Raw genomic sequence first — 15,871 nt, 5'->3', positions numbered from 1 at the left:
CCAATGTTATGATCAAATGCAGTTTGTCCATTCCAAGATTCCTGCAATCTAAAACTTTGAACTCAATCAAGACATTGGAACGATGCCAACATGTAAAAAGTAATTGGGTGAAACACAGTGTTGGATGGTGCAACAATGGACATATTAACATAAAAACCTACAACACACTGGGACTTGGTCATCCTACTCTAAACAAGTTTCATCGTTGCCATTTAAGTTGTATATCATCTCAGCAATGCAGATCATTCTCACTTAGTTGTAAGCTTCTATCTTCAAATGAAGAATGGGAAAACCTCTTGGAAAATAAAAGCAAAAAGGAAAAAATTGAAAGTATTCCAGTGAAGGTAAGTTGTGTTTTATAAATAAAATACTATTTGTTGTAATTTGTTTCCATGTTTACCCATGCCAAAACAATTTTTATAAAAAACATAAACAGCCCTGGAGGCTCACTTCGGCAATCGGTAATTGCCGACGCATTTGGATAAACCGTTGGCAATATATTGCCGACGATGTAGAAAAAAACGCAAAAAAAAAATTTTTCTTTAAACAAAATATTTTCATATTGCAGACGCGCAATTGCAAAAATTACCGGCGATTAAAGCTAAAAGTGAGGTAATATAATACATATAGTAGTCGTATATAGCAAATGAAGTCAGGCGCACCGATTTGCTAATGCACCTGCGCGTTGACTATGACGTCATTAACGTCCTTGTATAGGTGCGGCGCATACGTTTTTTTCCGCGGGAATTGGTAACACGACCTTTCTCACAGCTGTGTGTAAAATAAATGTAATTGGTAATAAATAGCCTAGATATGTTCCAGAAGTAGCACTGCTGTATATTTAGGATGTTTTCCTTAGCCAAGCGGTATGTTTATTACGAAATAGTAAGGATTTACATGTGGATTCATTGCATCATAATAGCGATTGTTTGACCTGGCAATTGATTACGACATAATAGCAATTCACACGCTGATTATTTGCATCATAATAACGATTGTCTCCTTGATTATTTAGCCAGCAGGAGCTTGAAAACAGGTTGGTTATTTGCCTTTTAAGTATGCGATCAAGAAAAAAGGATTGATACGCTTGCAATAAATACTTCGACCTGGGCTTGATTTAAAAATAATAAAATATATCTTTTCGTGCAGAAAGAAAACATCTACACTGTCCCAAACCTACTTTCATTTTGTCGAATCGTGGTTTCCCCTTATCTCAGTTACCTTGTGCTTACTGGTCAATCCCAAACAGCTTTAGTGTTGTGTGTGATTGCTGCCGTAACTGACATGGTATGTGCACACCTATTAAATTGAAAATCTTTGATTTTTTTCTAATATTGAAAAATGGTCACAGCCGGAAAAATAAAAAAAAAGTTAAGAGGTTTAAGCATTTTTTTTAATAATAAAAAAAGCATTTCTATATAAATGCCACTCCCACTCTCATGCACCTAAGTTGATGTACAGTAATTTGATAAAGGGAAAAGGCCATCTTATTCTGTTAAAAGGAATGGGCGATTCTTCGGCACGCTTTGCTCTATGACTTTACCATAAAAAATAAAACTGTTAATATAAAATACTTTGAATTGAATACTTATATATGCTCTATAAACAAAACAACTCTTTTTAAATATTTGTTTCTTACAGATTGATGGACAAATAGCTCGTACTTGGCCGTCACAACAAACAGCATTGGGTTCGGCACTTGATCCACTTGCTGATAAAGTTCTGGTTGCTTTTCTTTCCCTTTCTCTCACATATGTCAACATTATACCATGTATGTATGCTTGTTTATATTAGACTTTGTGTATCTTTGTGTAAGAAGTAATATTTTAATACATTAACTATGTTACCAGTTAGTTTCTAAAAGTTGGCTAATTTTAAACCTAAACAGCTTCTGCTACCAGGCATCTGGTAAATAACCTTTTTTGGTATCAAAACATAGCTTTTAGCCTATTTATACCAGATAGCTGCTAAAAGGTTATTTGGTGTAAAATTGTTTTACCTTAATGGGATATCCAAGTAAACCAATGTCTTTCAACTCTGCCAAGTATGCTCTCTAACGAATCTTTTTTTTTTTTTTTTTTTTATGTATGGCTGATAATTTGGACAACCCATTAGTGACCACTGGGTTGAAGCAATTGTCGTTAAGTGTCTTGCCCAAGGACACATACGCCCACAATGGTAGCAGCGACGAGCCTTGAACCCATTACCTAATGGTAACAGGCAGGCGCGCTAACCACTACGCCACGGCGCCGGACGCTCTCTAACGAATCTAACCCATATTTTCTCCACACCACCAGGGGCACTTACTGGTTTGTTCATTGGTCGTGACGTCATCCTTATTCTCGCTGTGTTTTATCTACGTTACAAGACATGCCCACCCCCTGTAACTTGGGAAAGATATTTTGATCCAAGTTTAGTTAATGTTAAACTCTCCCCAACCAACCTTAGCAAGGTAAGATGAAGTTTGTTTGTTGGAAAGCAAAGTGAAATTAAAAATTGTCAGTTTGAGTCATTTTTTATGCTAATTAACGAACGAAAAAAAATATATATATATATTTATATATGTTTTTAATTTAAAATAGAGGTATTATTGTAACTTTTGTCTTTTTTTTATGACTTATGTTACGTAAGTTCAAGCAAATTTGATTTTTTTTAGTTATAGTAGATTAGTAGGGTATAGGTAGTTGGGAACAGTTTTAATAACCTCCCTCTCTTTATGTTTGAAGACTTATGTAAAAAATATTACCCCAAAGTATATACACATTTCGTGGAGTTTGATGAGTTAAAAATATTTTGCGGTGTAACCGAAATAGATGAATTTAAAACCCAATATTTATAACAAACAGGCAAACACTGCGGCACAGTTGATTCTGTTATGGTGCTCTGTGGCTGCTCCTGTGTTTGGGTTTGTAGACCACGCTGCACTTCGTTGTTTGTGGGCGTTCACTGCTTTTACTACAGTAGCTTCTGGTGTCAGTTATATCTTACAAAAAGACACAATTCGAATCATGAAAGAAAGCCCATGATGTATGGATTGTATTGCTCTACATACTTGTTTGCAATGGGAACTGCCAAGAGTTTCTAACCTAGTTGACTGGAATAAGCAATGGATGAACTATTCTGTGCTCTACATCGGCAAATGGTTTAACCTTTTAGAAAGCGTTTCTAAATATCTATGTTACTTTTTGATGTTCGGAATCTTAGGTTCTCACATCGTGAGGCTTAAGTGTGGCGCAGATTCCAGTCTAGTTTGTAAAGTTAGACAGCTATGCACTTTAACGTAGGTCAGGTAGACTATGTCTCCTAATAGTAAGAGCTGGCAGTTTGCAAACAAGAGTGAAACACTGCAAATTATAAAGCAAAATTATGTGAACTTGACATAAGAATCTATTGTCTTACATTGCATCTGTACTTCCAATATGCCGTTAGATTCTGTAGTTGATTCAATCATAATTTCAAAAGCATCATGCATCAGGATATCCCGGTTTACTTTTTATTTTGTGTCATTATTTCTACCATTTATTGTGTACAATTTTGCTTTTATACAAAAAATAATTCATTGAATAATTTTTCATGAATATTTTGTTCGGCTTACCTGTCGTTAATAAACAGGCAGAAAATGAATCGGCTCAATACACCAGTTTGTCCATAATGAATTATCGATTTATATAAATCGGCTTCGCGGACCATAATTTACCAGCCCATGACGCTAACGTTATAAATATAGACGGAAACGCGTGTAGTCTTGGATATTTGTTAGTTCCCGCAGCAGTCCTTACGAATGACCTATATTTAATAGAATGTAGGCATATTTGGTTAAAGAGAATATATTGTAGGGTGGCGGAAGATTAGACATCTTTCTATTTTCTCGTTCCATTTGGTAGTAAACAAAGAACATTCAAAAAATTATAAAACCACATCATCACGACCCCCATAGACGGTTGTTAATTGTTTAAAACATAATCAGGATATTTGGACATTATGTGCTAAAGATGTCCCATCTTTCTAAAACAGCTAAACAGGAGAAGATATGAAATGCAAAGTAATTACGTTAAAGTTTAACAGTGTTAGACGGTGCTTGTCATGTTGAAAGTTGGAGCTGCAGTTGTTCCTGATGTTTTAGGCAGTGCTGCCCATGATGGGAAATCATTTAATCCGAAGTATGAGACACCGTATGTGTTGATAAACACTGAGATCACTAAAACTCCAAGAACGTTCAGCATCCAACCAGCTTTAATCTGAAATAATTAACTTATATTATCTATCGAGTGTGGTTGACCTACATTGGGTTGTCCTATAAGCATTGTCGTTACTGGAGTATTTAGTACTGTGGGGTAAGATGGGAAACCTTTAGTACATAATATCTAAATATCATGATTTAAACAATAAACAACGGTCTTTGGGAGTTGTGAAGATAAGGTGTCTCATCTTCCCCACCCTACTATAACTAATTGTGGGTTTACTGTGGGTAGATTTATAAATAGGCTAACTGTTTGGCTTTAAAATAAGTTATTTAATAATAGCAAGGACATTAGTTGGTAAGATATTCCTAAAATCGTATATAGAGGTTTTATATCGAAGATACGCTTTAATAACGATTTAATGGCTTCTGTGAGATTACAAAAGACTTTTCCAGGAAAGCTCTTTTAAATTTATAATGTAGATAGGCCCTAAATTAATTTGCCAAAATATCCTTTTAGAACTTACAATATGCCTGGCAGCAACAGCGTATTAGGCTTAGTCAGCTATCTATGTAAGTTTATTGTTTTACCAAGTCCATGACTTTAAGGTGACCATATGAAAACGCCAGTGCGTTTGGTGGAGTTGCAACTGGTAGCATGAAAGCTAGGGAGGCGGCCAATACTGGAGGCAACATGAGATATAAGGGATGAACTTCAAGTGATTGAGCCTGAAGGATAAATTGCGGAGTATGAGCATGGTATAGTTAGGATATGAGAATAGTATAGGGCTATAGATTATAACGTATGTAATGTATATAGTACTGTGGGGTAAGATGGGATACCTTTAGCACCTGGATCCTATATTTCCTGTTTACGCTGTAACTGCGACGTTGCAAAATATCCTATAAGGCAGATTAGATACAAATATGGGGCAAATATTCTGAAAGTGAGATCAAACCACAATTGAATAACTGCCGAATATTTCTTCGAGTGGCGGGTAATCTTATAACAGTAAGTTCTGACACTTAGTGGGTATATGAACTTACCAATTGTGCCAGTATTGGTACGAATATTGAAGCGGTCGCCACATTGCTTGAGCATTCGGTGAACAAGCACACGACAATTGTAACTATGAGACAGATCGCCCAAGTTTCGATTCCACCAAGAAATATCAGTTGATCTCCCAACCATTCGGAGAAACCAGATTCCTGTATTTAATAAATTACTGTAAATATTTAATGGTTGTATCTTTATATAGTACTGTGAGGTAAGACGGATACCGTTAGGACATAATATCCCTTTCTTCCTAAACAATGCATCTTTAGAGGGTTTTAGAAGAATTTTGGTATATAATTAGGTAAATATTTTGTTTACTACCAAACGAAATAGTAAAAGAGAATAAAGCTATGTACCATCTTACCCCGACCCGTTATAATTACTTATACATTCGCGAGTGGTGGGACAACTTAGGTTACAGATTTATACCCTGTGCATTTTAAGCATTTCTTCTAAAAAAAAACAGAATAAATATTGTCTCTCCTCTTCATTGATTTCTACACGACTTATTTGACACCGCATTTGCAAAAAGACGTTACGATGTGTGCGTGTGTATATTGGGCGTGGATGCCATAGACATATTCTGAACAATACTTGTCGAACAAACATTATGCCACATATAGTTGCTTTGAGAGACAAAATTTGGTCTTCGCCTGTCATTTAATCTTCAATGCCACGCAAAACTATACAGTTTACTTTAAACGTCAATATAAGTTAAGTAATCATGTTATCACCGTTGCCCCTTTCGCCATAGCAAAGCCTCCAGTTATAAGAAGCATTACTGCCCATGGAAACTTGTGGTGAACTGTCTTCCAATCCAGTATTGGGGCAACTGGTCGAAGGAGTTCGTCTGATTCCATCGTGGATACTGAGTCTACAAAGGTTTATATATAGGTTAAGAGAAGAAAGCATATATAGGGGTACATAAAGCTTACATAAATAAAAATGTAAAACCTGGCCATTATTATAACATGGACATAATTTTATATTGGCATGTAGTGTTTATATGGATTTAAACTAGTAATTCCAATTATTCCGAATGAAGTTTTAACCGAAATTATTTTTACATTGATTTTTACTTCTATGCACACTTCTCCTGTGTTTGTAGCCTAATTGCTTGCTGTTTGTGGACGAATTGGTGCCAGAGATTAAATCACTTTTAAAACAAAAAGAATGGATGTTGCGACAAAGCGACAATCGTTAAAACACGCTTAACATGAAAACAAATTTACATTTAGTTTAAAGGAAGAAGCGGAGCTGGTACACCTATAGTCCTATACCAAACTTAATTAAACTTAACTATACATAGGTCTTCCGCCGTCTTACCCTCTGACTTGTCGTCTTCGTCTAAACCGCTCGATTTACGTAAAAACGAAGGTCTCTCGGAGGGAAGAATAAACAAAAGAAAGGCCATCGTCATGGCAACAGTGCCGTCATCAACATAATCCTCCTCAAACAGAATTGACCAACCTGGCATGAAACCAGGATCACGGAAGAACCATAAGAGGGCGGTAGTGATGAAGAGAGATAATACAGTCACTTCTTTCCACCTGATTTAGTGCAATTAGTTGGTCGCTTATATAGGTTGTATAAATTTTCAGTTATATCCACTAATAAATAAACATTCACAAGAAATCGCACTAATTACTCACAAAGTAACATATTTGGTAACTCATTAGCGGGCGCGAAGTGTTTGAGGAATCTGTGTTATATAACGACCAAGTCACCCGGCCAAGCGAGGATAAATAAAAATCATCCATTCATTTCGTGATTTATTTTTTTCACCATAATAAACATGCGTAGAGGTGTAATAACCGGCGTCTTAAAAGCCAAAGGCAGCCAATGAATAGAAATTGTGTGGATATAGTCTGTGTGTGTGAATGGCCAATAAAGCGGATGTCGTTTTTACGTGCATATATACAAAAGAACCTGTTTTTATTATCAATTAATTGCGCATAAAACATTACTGCTGGATAATCGTACTTACGTTATATCTCCAAGTTTCTTGTATTCCGTAACAATCACGTTTCTTGCGTTTCGTTCGCCCTCTGTGACGTCAGAACCTCGAAAACAACCGACAATTTCGCGAAGGCTGAAAATGTATTTATTTTGCGTTTTTTATTTTAAAGCGTGAACAAAAATGTCGTATTCTGGTTCGAGGCTCGATGTTGCCGCTTGGTGGACATGTGTCGGATGTATGTCCTTGGACAAGACTCTTAACGACAATTGCTCCAATCGAGTGTTTCATTTGGGCTGCTGTCTAAATTGCCCTTTCCCCCAAAATAATTACTCGAAAAGTTATATACGTGGCAATTCGCGGACACGAGATGTATGAAGCGATTATATTGTTGCTCGCCACGCGAAGATAAAACAAGTCACATCCATTTGATTATAGTACTCTGGGGGAAGATGGGACACCTTTGGCACATGATATCCAAATAACCTGATCGTGTTTTAAGCAATTAACAACGGTTTATAGGAGTCGTGAGGATATGGTTTAATAATTCTTTGAATGATCTTCATTTATTACTAAATGGGACGAGGAAACTAAATGTAAAGGTGTCCCATCTTCCCCCACCTTACTATATGATTACTTACTTAAATCCGAGAAAATACAGACTGAGCCAAATGTACGCAAGTATCAACATACATACAGAGCCTGGCAGCGCGTATGCGATCCAACTTCCAAACGACAACTTCATCGTTGCGTCAGGAAACAATCTGAAACGAATTATTTTTGTATGTAAGTGCTTTCAACGCATGTACGTGTTGGAAGCGTAGGAAAATTAGGTCGCATAAAAATTGTGTAGGATTGTTTTGTGTAAAAAAATGTTTGTTTTTTTTTCATGTTGCACTATGGGGTAAGATGGAACACCTCTAGCACATAATTCTCAAATACTTTGATCGTGTTCTTAACAAGAAAAAAGAATGAAAAGATGTCCCATCTTACCCCACCCCAGTATAGTTTGTGTGTTCGTCAAATCATTTTGTCTGTAGAACTTAAACGGTTGTAGTTGGAACAAATGTTTTGAAGATTACACGTAAAACAATATTTAAAAAGCTTATCGGCAGAGGATGTATTCTTCATCACGCTAACAGTAAATTTCGTTAACTTACGTGGCAAACTGTCCGGACAATACAAGGTTTGGGCCTGTCCCTGTTACAGTAGCTGTTCCACCAATGCTAGCAGCATATGGCACGCAAAGTGTGATCCCCTTTATAAGATTGTCCATTCGTTTGTTTCTTTGTTCTTCCGTCTCAATATCATCCTGGAGGCCAAATACACACGAACACTAAACGTTAATATTTATGTTTTGACAGGTATAACTCAGGAAGACATCTTCTAGCAATTTTTCATTTGTCTTATTAAAAAAAGCCAGAATATCTCTTTCACACTACTAGACGTTAACATTGCATTTTTACATATTCCAACACGTATAGTAAAGTTCATATTAATGTGAATGCACCAAAAATGTACATGTTAATGCGCCTTGATGTTAACAAAGCAGGCATACACCACTTACCGGTATAAATATTACGTCATCAAAGTCGGCGATTTGACTTTCTTTTTCATTTTTATTCTCATTCTGCAATATCAGGTACATCGAAACATTAGTATCGTAAAATGTAAGACAAGCCAAAAAAGGTATACAGATCAACAGGCGACGTATGTAGACTATAGTGTATAATATATAGACTACATTGTAGTGTTTTGGTTTAATGCTAACGCCATCAAGTGATTGTAAATTGTTAATGTGCAACACTGATCGCCTTGTGTATGAAATTATGACAATAGATTATTATTCTAAAAATACTGTAACCGAATAAGTGTGTTAGTTCATAATAAATCATTTGAATTTGTATTCATCGGCTGTGATCGATACTAAGCGTATTAGAATACTACATACATTTCTTTTCTTTCTGTTTTATCCACAAGCGTATTTTAACAACTCTTGTTTTACCGTTATACCTGTCTTTTCGCTCCTGTAAACTTTCCCGTTCTTCGCTATTGTGACCGAACACAAAATTAATTTCATTCAAAATTGCATTCGTTTATATATGCCAACCTGATCGTTGTCTTCGAAACTTCGGTTACAAAATGACGTCGATGCTTTGCCACTATCAACCTCAGCGTTGGTGTCGTGACTCCTTTGTGTTTTCAACTTATCCAAGATCTATTTTATGAAGCGAACATAAGAATGAAGACAATGTCATTTGGATTTAGTTTGATTTATATAACTATTATAACATCACTTTTTCCATCGCATATATGTTTTGTTATAAGATTTTACCTCAAAGACCAATTAAAAGCAAAAAAATGTCGTTCTGAAACGCATTTTATCATTAACAACTTCAACCGCCGAGCTTTGAACCTAAACCTCCCGCTCTCGGCCCACAAACACCCAACCAAATATATGTCACCTCATTTGCTCTCTTTTCCTCACCCGCCTTCAGTTCACGGAACACAGCTTCAACAATGGGAAGCATCATAGCTGTTGTGGCTGTGTTGCTTATCCACATCGACAAGAAGTATGTCGTCATCATAAACCCGAACATTAAACTGCAAAAGTAAAAAAAACGCGAGTGACCAAACGATCGTTGCCATTTGCTCCATTGGCCATAATTTCAGAGTTGTAATGTTTGAACTACATTTTACGACGACAGTACAAGACGCACAAGTAGGGTTTTCAGTTGACAACTGCTGTGTTTTAGTCGTCAGAAAAGACTCTAATTCGTGTTTTAGTCGTCAGAAAAGGCCCTCGTCTGATGATTATAGGTTGAAACGTAAAATAACAGCACAGACCTACATAGCCAATTCAACAGGCGGATTACATGTGTCTTAAAAAATAAGCAAGCAATATTTTTTATCGATGTTAACAGTTAACAAGGTTAAACGTTAAACTTTAGGCGTCAATTTTATTTATTCAAATTTGTTCATGATCTTACCATCTTGGTTTTGCCCCCACAAACAGCAGAACCCTGAGAGCAATTCGTTTATGCAAGCCAGTGACTTCCACAGACACAGCAATAATAAGCCCACCCACGAACAACCAAGCTGTATCAGTGAAATATGCAGCGCTTACTGCAGATGCTGTCATTACCCCACTCAATGGGAAAATAATTAACGGCAAGAAAGCCGTCGCAGCCAACGGTATAGCTTCAGTGATCCAATAAATTGCCATTAATAGAATTGCATATCCACATGACGCTTCCTAAAAGGTAATTTCTAAAAAATGGTTTTCAACTTATAGCAAACCCCGTTAGATAAACCTATATGGGCATTACTTTGGGAGAGGCCAAAAGTCTTTATAGTAGAGCTATATAATAGTAATTTAAATAAAACAAAAACGAAAAACCTATACAGGGTTACGCGGATATAAAGTGTATAATAGAACACCCATTTCAGAGCGACTTCGTATGTTTTCACTTATAACCACTGTCGTGTAGCTTATTTATCACGCGATCATAAAAAGTGACATACAACTCAATTAAAATAAAAAAACAAAGAATTTTTTTATATATTGAACTGTGGGGTCTAGGCAAAATCTAGGCAATTCTAACTACATATTTGTAGATGGCTAGCAGCGGTAAGTGCGTTAACCGCAGAGTAAGTTTGGGAAGCGTAAAGCTTTGTTTGTGGTGTATGCTTGTGCCGGTATGCGGTATATATAAAATAAAATGAAAGCTTGCTTTAAAGCTGTACGTTAAAGGTTAAACCTTGAGTCCGTTACCATTAAATGACACTGCTATTAATAAAGCAATATGTTTACAAGGGATTGAGTTTGACGGTTAAACTTCCAGAGGAAACTGGTGTTTGAGAAACAATATTAGCTTAATGCCGCAAAACATTCACTTACGGTGCTGTTGATGATGATAGGGATTGGCAACAACAATATTGGTGGTAGAATAATATAGAGGGTGTTCCGAAATGCCCATATCTGCCGCAAAACCATCGGCACGGCCATTACAGTGAAATATTTCGATTAACGTAAATCTTCCTATAGCTTTAAAGAGATGTAAAGTAGTATTTTTGAGAAGCAAAACATTGAAGTATTACCTATAAATCTGCGTTGAATGGTTTCATATTTTTCTGAATTCCCTATAAACACAAATGCTCTCCTCGAAAATATCGCCGCAAAATGCAACATTTCAATGCCTGACACTTAGCCACTGTGATCTGTTATCAACGCGCGTCTATACTGAAAGACTTGTAAACGCTGTTTAAACACATTTGATCTCGTTTGACTGGTTATTCTGTACCATGTTGTTGTTTTTGGATGTGTTTGAATACAATCTTGTCTCTATAGGTTTCCCAACCTAAAGGCGATGCTAACAAGCAGTTTATAACTAAATGGCGGATAGAACTAACATAAAATATTGCTGACAAAAGTGTTCATTATATATATATATATATATATATAAGGTTGCATTAACATATAGTAGGGTGTGGGAAAGATGGAACACCTTTTTTTATTCTATCTTCCTCTTCCTTTTAGTTTAGTAAAAAATATTCACAGAGTTATAAAACCTCATCTTGGCGACTCCCATTGACCGCTGTTAATTGTTTAAAACACGATCAGAATATTTGAATATGAAGTGCTGAAGGTGTCCCATCTTACCACACCCTATTTCTAAAAATAAGCAAATAGTTTTCGTTGCATTTATATCCTTAACTAGAGTCTTTTTTTAGCAACTATACTTAACACAACTCGACTTTACACAGCGCCCTGCTATAAGCCAACTTTATATATATATATATATATATATACGACCACGTGAGTATTGCCCCAACTGCAGCTACCACATCATTATTTACTGTGGATTGGTATTTAACAAGTGTTTGTGACTGCTAGCACGCTCATAGTATGCGCTATAACTGCTGGTTAATATAAGGTCAATATTTGTTGAACCGTTGCATACGAACTGCTTTGTTCTGCTTGTGGACACATTGTGTTATATTAGGTATCACGAGAAGATGGGCAATTATCAGAGTCCTCTGGCAATTATATTGCCGCACGGAGTTTGCTGAATTGGATTTTCAATTACAAAGAAAGTACAAAGTCACATTTGCACCTACACACAGCACGTCGGTGTATATTCTATTAAACAAACGGTAGCCTACTGCGACTAAACCCAAATAGGATAACTCCTTGAAATGTTAGCCGCAAGCAACCCAGTTTTAGCAACACACATCAGACCAGATAAAATTGTGACAAAACTTCGACTTGCGTTTTCTTAAAAGTTCTTCGATTATGAGCTTTTAAATTTAGTGGTGTTAACATCTAGCTTCTCAATATATCTAATGAACACAGTTTTTACATGTATAGCGCTACTATATACCTATTCTGCAACTCTATTTATAGGGCATATTTACTGCACTCTATGTGTGCTTATGTAAATTTGTTAGCTTAATTGACCTACGTTGGTTTATTCGCGAATGCAAACCCGTGTCCAATTCCGCATGTGGCAGCGAAATCCGGACAAAACATACAAAACGGACGAATTCCGGATACTGTGTACAGCCACCTATAGTCGTTGAGGGGCGATTAGTTTGTCCGGTGCCGTGCGTCATAGCGGTTAGAGCGTTTTCTCCAAACTGACGATACTGGAATCTGTGCTAGATCCTGCTAGCATTAAGAGCGTGTTTGCAGCTGAACTAACGAATTGTGAGCATGTGTGTCTTTTGACCAGCAGACATCTAAAGGCCAATCCAATGGTTCCTAATGGGTATATCATTGATCCAAATTTACAGTCATACAGAAAGAAACAATCACCCACAAAGTCACATAAATGGTAGCTCGTAAGCTGGCACGAATGTATGAATCAGAACATCCATGTTAGAATGACTGTCGTTTTCCCGTGCACGCGGGGATAAAACAAGTTACATTCAGCGATGCTAAATATGGTACATCTATAAAAACGCAAACGCGCGAATCGTGGGTATTCCCCTTTTTGCAATAAATGTTTTCAAAATGATATTTCAGATGTAGTTGTGAAAATCTTCTGAGTAAGGTGTCAGCACTTACGATTCCTTACGAATGATTGATATTGTGTAAACGATGATGCGCATAAGAATTCAGCGCAGGTGTTTTGTTTGCTTTATTAAATTACAGTTACTTTAGCTGTAGCAGTTGTGTTACTATGTCATTAAGTTAGATTTTCGGTGGTAGTGGAGAATCTCCCCCCACCTTATTTGCTAACCACTAACCCCTATAACCACTAACTACTAACCCATATAATCACTAACTACTAACCCCTTAACCATCAACACCTAACACCCTAACCTAGGGGTTAGGTGTTAGTGGTTAGAAAATAAGGTGGGGGGGGGGAGATTCTTCACTGGCCCTAGATTTTCATGGCTTGCGATAAACACAAGCAATCACTTCTTGTTCAACATAAAACTGCCATAATATGACTTTATTTTTGGAATAAAAATAAACAATATTTAACAGTGGTTGGTATTATGCAAAATAGTAGTTTATATTGAAACAAGTTTTACCTTGGTAACTTTTATTACACATCATAAGTTTTTTTAGAGGATTAGGCTGTATATAGTAAACTGATACTGAAATGTTAAAGTTGTTTAGGGTTGTACGACCTGTATTATTTAAATTCCGACCCAAATTTAATCCTGTAACAATATGCATTGTTACAAAACAATTTACTTCAAATTCAGCCACCCCACAAGTTGTACAAAGTATAAAAAATGAAAAGTTACCCAACAGCAAGTTTTCCTACCGGTCCCACACTTGTGGGGGACTTAGGATTAAAAATGTTGGAGAAGCAGTTTCGTTATGTGGTTGGTTGGAATATAAAAGAAAAGACTTCCTTGTGTTAAGAGACTCTTTTGGCTCAGTCCAGATTTTAATAACTGGTTACGAAGATAAAAATCAAACATTTCAAAATGTTAAACCAGAATCTGTAATGAAAGTCACAGGAAAAGTTACAACTCGTCCAGAAGGCCAAGCCAACCCTAATATGGTAACAGGAGAAATAGAAATAATACCCGATAACATAGAAATCCTTAATAAATGTAAATTTCTTCCCTTCAGAGTTCAAAAGTTCGCAGGTAAAGGAGAAAGGATACGTCAGAAATATCGATACCTTGATATTCGAGGCGACATTCTTCAACAAAATCTTCGACTCAGATCAAAAGTCCTTTCCAAGATGAGAAAAAGTCTGGAGGAAAATTGTTTTGTTGAAGTCGAAACTCCAACCCTCTTTCACCCAACACCAGGAGGGGCTAGAGAGTTCATAGTGCCATCGTCTTCGAACCCAGGAAAGTTTTACTCCCTTCCACAGAGCCCACAACAATTGAAGCAACTACTGATGATAGGTGGAGTGGATAGATATTACCAGTTCGCTCGTTGTTACAGAGATGAGCCTTTTAAGAGGGATCGACAAGCGGAGTTTACGCAACTTGACATAGAGATGTCATTTGTCGATGTTAATGATGTCATCAAGTTATCTGAAGAAGTGATAAAGTCAAGTTGGCCGCGTAAATTTTCAGATGAATCGTTTAAACTAATAACATATGATGATGCAATGTCAAAGTATGGGAGTGATAAACCTGATACAAGGTTTGGTATGTTGCTTCATGATGTCACTACTTTTATTCCAGATACTTTGGTTAAAATACTTCAAGGTAATCACTCCAACCCAGTAAATATACAAGCTGTGGTTGTGGAGAATGCTCAGAAACATTTCTCTTCAAAGTTTCGAAGGTATATTGGGAGTAGAATGACATCTGCCATAGATGACCCTTCTCCATATGCGTTGCTTGGTCTTGTAAATGGTCAATGGAGTGGTTATCACAAGAACACAAATATTGGCTCAATGGTCACAAAACAACTGGTTGATCATCTGCAATTAGGGGGTAGTGACATTGTTGTTGTTTCATGGGGAGAAAAAAGGTCGGCACAAAAAACATTAGGCGCGTTAAGAAGAATCATTTCAAGATTATTTGATGAAATTTCAGTGAAACATCGAAATGTTGATTTAGATCAGTTTTTATGGGTGGTTGATTTCCCTTTGTTTGAAGCTGACCTAGACACTACAGGCTTATGCACTGTACATCATCCATTCACTTCCCCACATCCAGATGATGTACATTTGCTTGAAGTTGACCCTTTAAAAGTACGAAGCCAAGCCTATGATCTTGTACTGAATGGAAATGAAGTAGGGGGAGGATCGATTCGCATCCACGACTCAAAACTTCAACAACAAATATTCAAACTTCTCAACCTCGATTTTACCGAACTTTCGTATTTATTGGAAGCTCTTGACTCTGGTGCCCCACCGCATGGAGGAATTGCATTCGGTATCGACAGAATTATGTCCATTCTATGTGGGACAGAAACAATACGTGATGTGATAGCTTTCCCGAAAAATTCACGTGGTGAAGATCTGATGACAAATTCACCAATTTCAATTGATTCAAATATATTAAAAGAGTTTCATATTAAAACTAATGTTTCGGATAAATAAATTCAATTTATTTTAACGTAATTCGAAAGCAAAAAAAAATGTGATAAAATCACTTTATTTATTGCAATCAATGTTTTATGCTGTACTGCTGAAGTAAATGTCTTGAAAATGAGGTCATGTTCCTTACTTTTAGACCTGTGTTAGGT

General features: G+C 36.5%; 3 protein-coding genes across 5 annotated transcripts; 2 read left to right on the top strand and 1 right to left on the bottom strand.

Moving 5' to 3' along the window:
• Positions 1 to 7: 7 nt before the first annotated feature.
• Positions 8 to 3,656, top strand: LOC149727696 (cardiolipin synthase (CMP-forming)-like). Its single transcript, XM_089888658.1, has 5 exons — positions 8 to 344; positions 1,150 to 1,287; positions 1,642 to 1,771; positions 2,298 to 2,452; positions 2,847 to 3,656. Exons 1-5 carry the CDS (start codon positions 9 to 11, stop codon positions 3,024 to 3,026), a joined length of 939 nt encoding a protein of 312 aa, XP_089744784.1. The 5' UTR covers position 8; the 3' UTR covers positions 3,027 to 3,656.
• Positions 3,657 to 3,811: 155 nt separating this feature from the next.
• On the bottom strand, positions 3,812 to 11,285 carry LOC149727695 (Na(+)/citrate cotransporter-like). Of its 3 annotated transcripts, none has more exons than XM_089888643.1 (13): positions 11,096 to 11,285; positions 10,185 to 10,450; positions 9,660 to 9,798; positions 9,305 to 9,412; positions 8,762 to 8,824; positions 8,355 to 8,506; positions 7,836 to 7,958; positions 7,225 to 7,329; positions 6,543 to 6,787; positions 5,972 to 6,111; positions 5,228 to 5,389; positions 4,772 to 4,909; positions 3,812 to 4,238 (listed from the first exon to the last, which is right to left on the bottom strand). In XM_089888643.1, the coding sequence occupies exons 1-13, from the start codon at positions 11,201 to 11,203 to the stop codon at positions 4,068 to 4,070; spliced, it is 1,920 nt and encodes a 639-aa protein (XP_089744769.1). In that variant the 5' UTR covers positions 11,204 to 11,285; the 3' UTR covers positions 3,812 to 4,067. The 3 variants fall into 3 exon arrangements, with proteins under 3 accessions (XP_089744769.1, XP_089744770.1, XP_089744771.1); XM_089888644.1 differs by having other exon boundaries at positions 6,564 to 6,787; XM_089888645.1 differs by lacking the exon at positions 8,762 to 8,824 and having other exon boundaries at positions 11,096 to 11,284.
• Positions 11,286 to 13,207: 1,922 nt separating this feature from the next.
• LOC149727694 (aspartate--tRNA ligase, mitochondrial-like) lies at positions 13,208 to 15,859 on the top strand. Its single transcript, XM_089888603.1, has one exon. It carries the CDS (start codon positions 13,809 to 13,811, stop codon positions 15,723 to 15,725), a length of 1,917 nt encoding a protein of 638 aa, XP_089744729.1. The 5' UTR covers positions 13,208 to 13,808; the 3' UTR covers positions 15,726 to 15,859.
• The last annotated feature ends 12 nt before the right edge of the window (positions 15,860 to 15,871 follow it).

Source organism: Ciona robusta, chromosome 11 (assembly GCF_009617815.1).
Source record: "Ciona robusta chromosome 11, ASM961781v2".
Classification (NCBI taxonomy): domain Eukaryota; kingdom Metazoa; phylum Chordata; class Ascidiacea; order Phlebobranchia; family Cionidae; genus Ciona; species Ciona robusta.
The sequence above is the reverse complement of the archived record's forward strand: the minus strand, read 5'-3'. Positions and strand labels throughout refer to the sequence as shown.

Excerpts from the sequence above, each read along its gene's own strand:
- LOC149727696 (XM_089888658.1), top strand. The coding sequence starts at position 9 with ATGATCAAATGCAGTTTGTCCATTCCAAGATTCCTGCAATCTAAAACT. Across the intron at positions 345-1,149 it reads TTGAAAGTATTCCAGTGAAG|AAAGAAAACATCTACACTGT; the intron begins GTAAGTTGTGTT and ends CTTTTCGTGCAG. Across the intron at positions 1,772-2,297 it reads ATATGTCAACATTATACCAT|GGGCACTTACTGGTTTGTTC; the intron begins GTATGTATGCTT and ends CCACACCACCAG.
- LOC149727694 (XM_089888603.1), top strand. The coding sequence starts at position 13,809 with ATGTTAAAGTTGTTTAGGGTTGTACGACCTGTATTATTTAAATTCCGA.
- LOC149727695 (XM_089888643.1), bottom strand. The coding sequence starts at position 11,203 with ATGGCCGTGCCGATGGTTTTGCGGCAGATATGGGCATTTCGGAACACC. Across the intron at positions 9,413-9,659 it reads AGGAAAAGAGAGCAAATGAG|ATCTTGGATAAGTTGAAAAC; the intron begins GTGACATATATT and ends TTCATAAAATAG. Across the intron at positions 7,959-8,354 it reads TTGTCCGGACAGTTTGCCAC|ATTGTTTCCTGACGCAACGA; the intron begins GTAAGTTAACGA and ends AATTCGTTTCAG.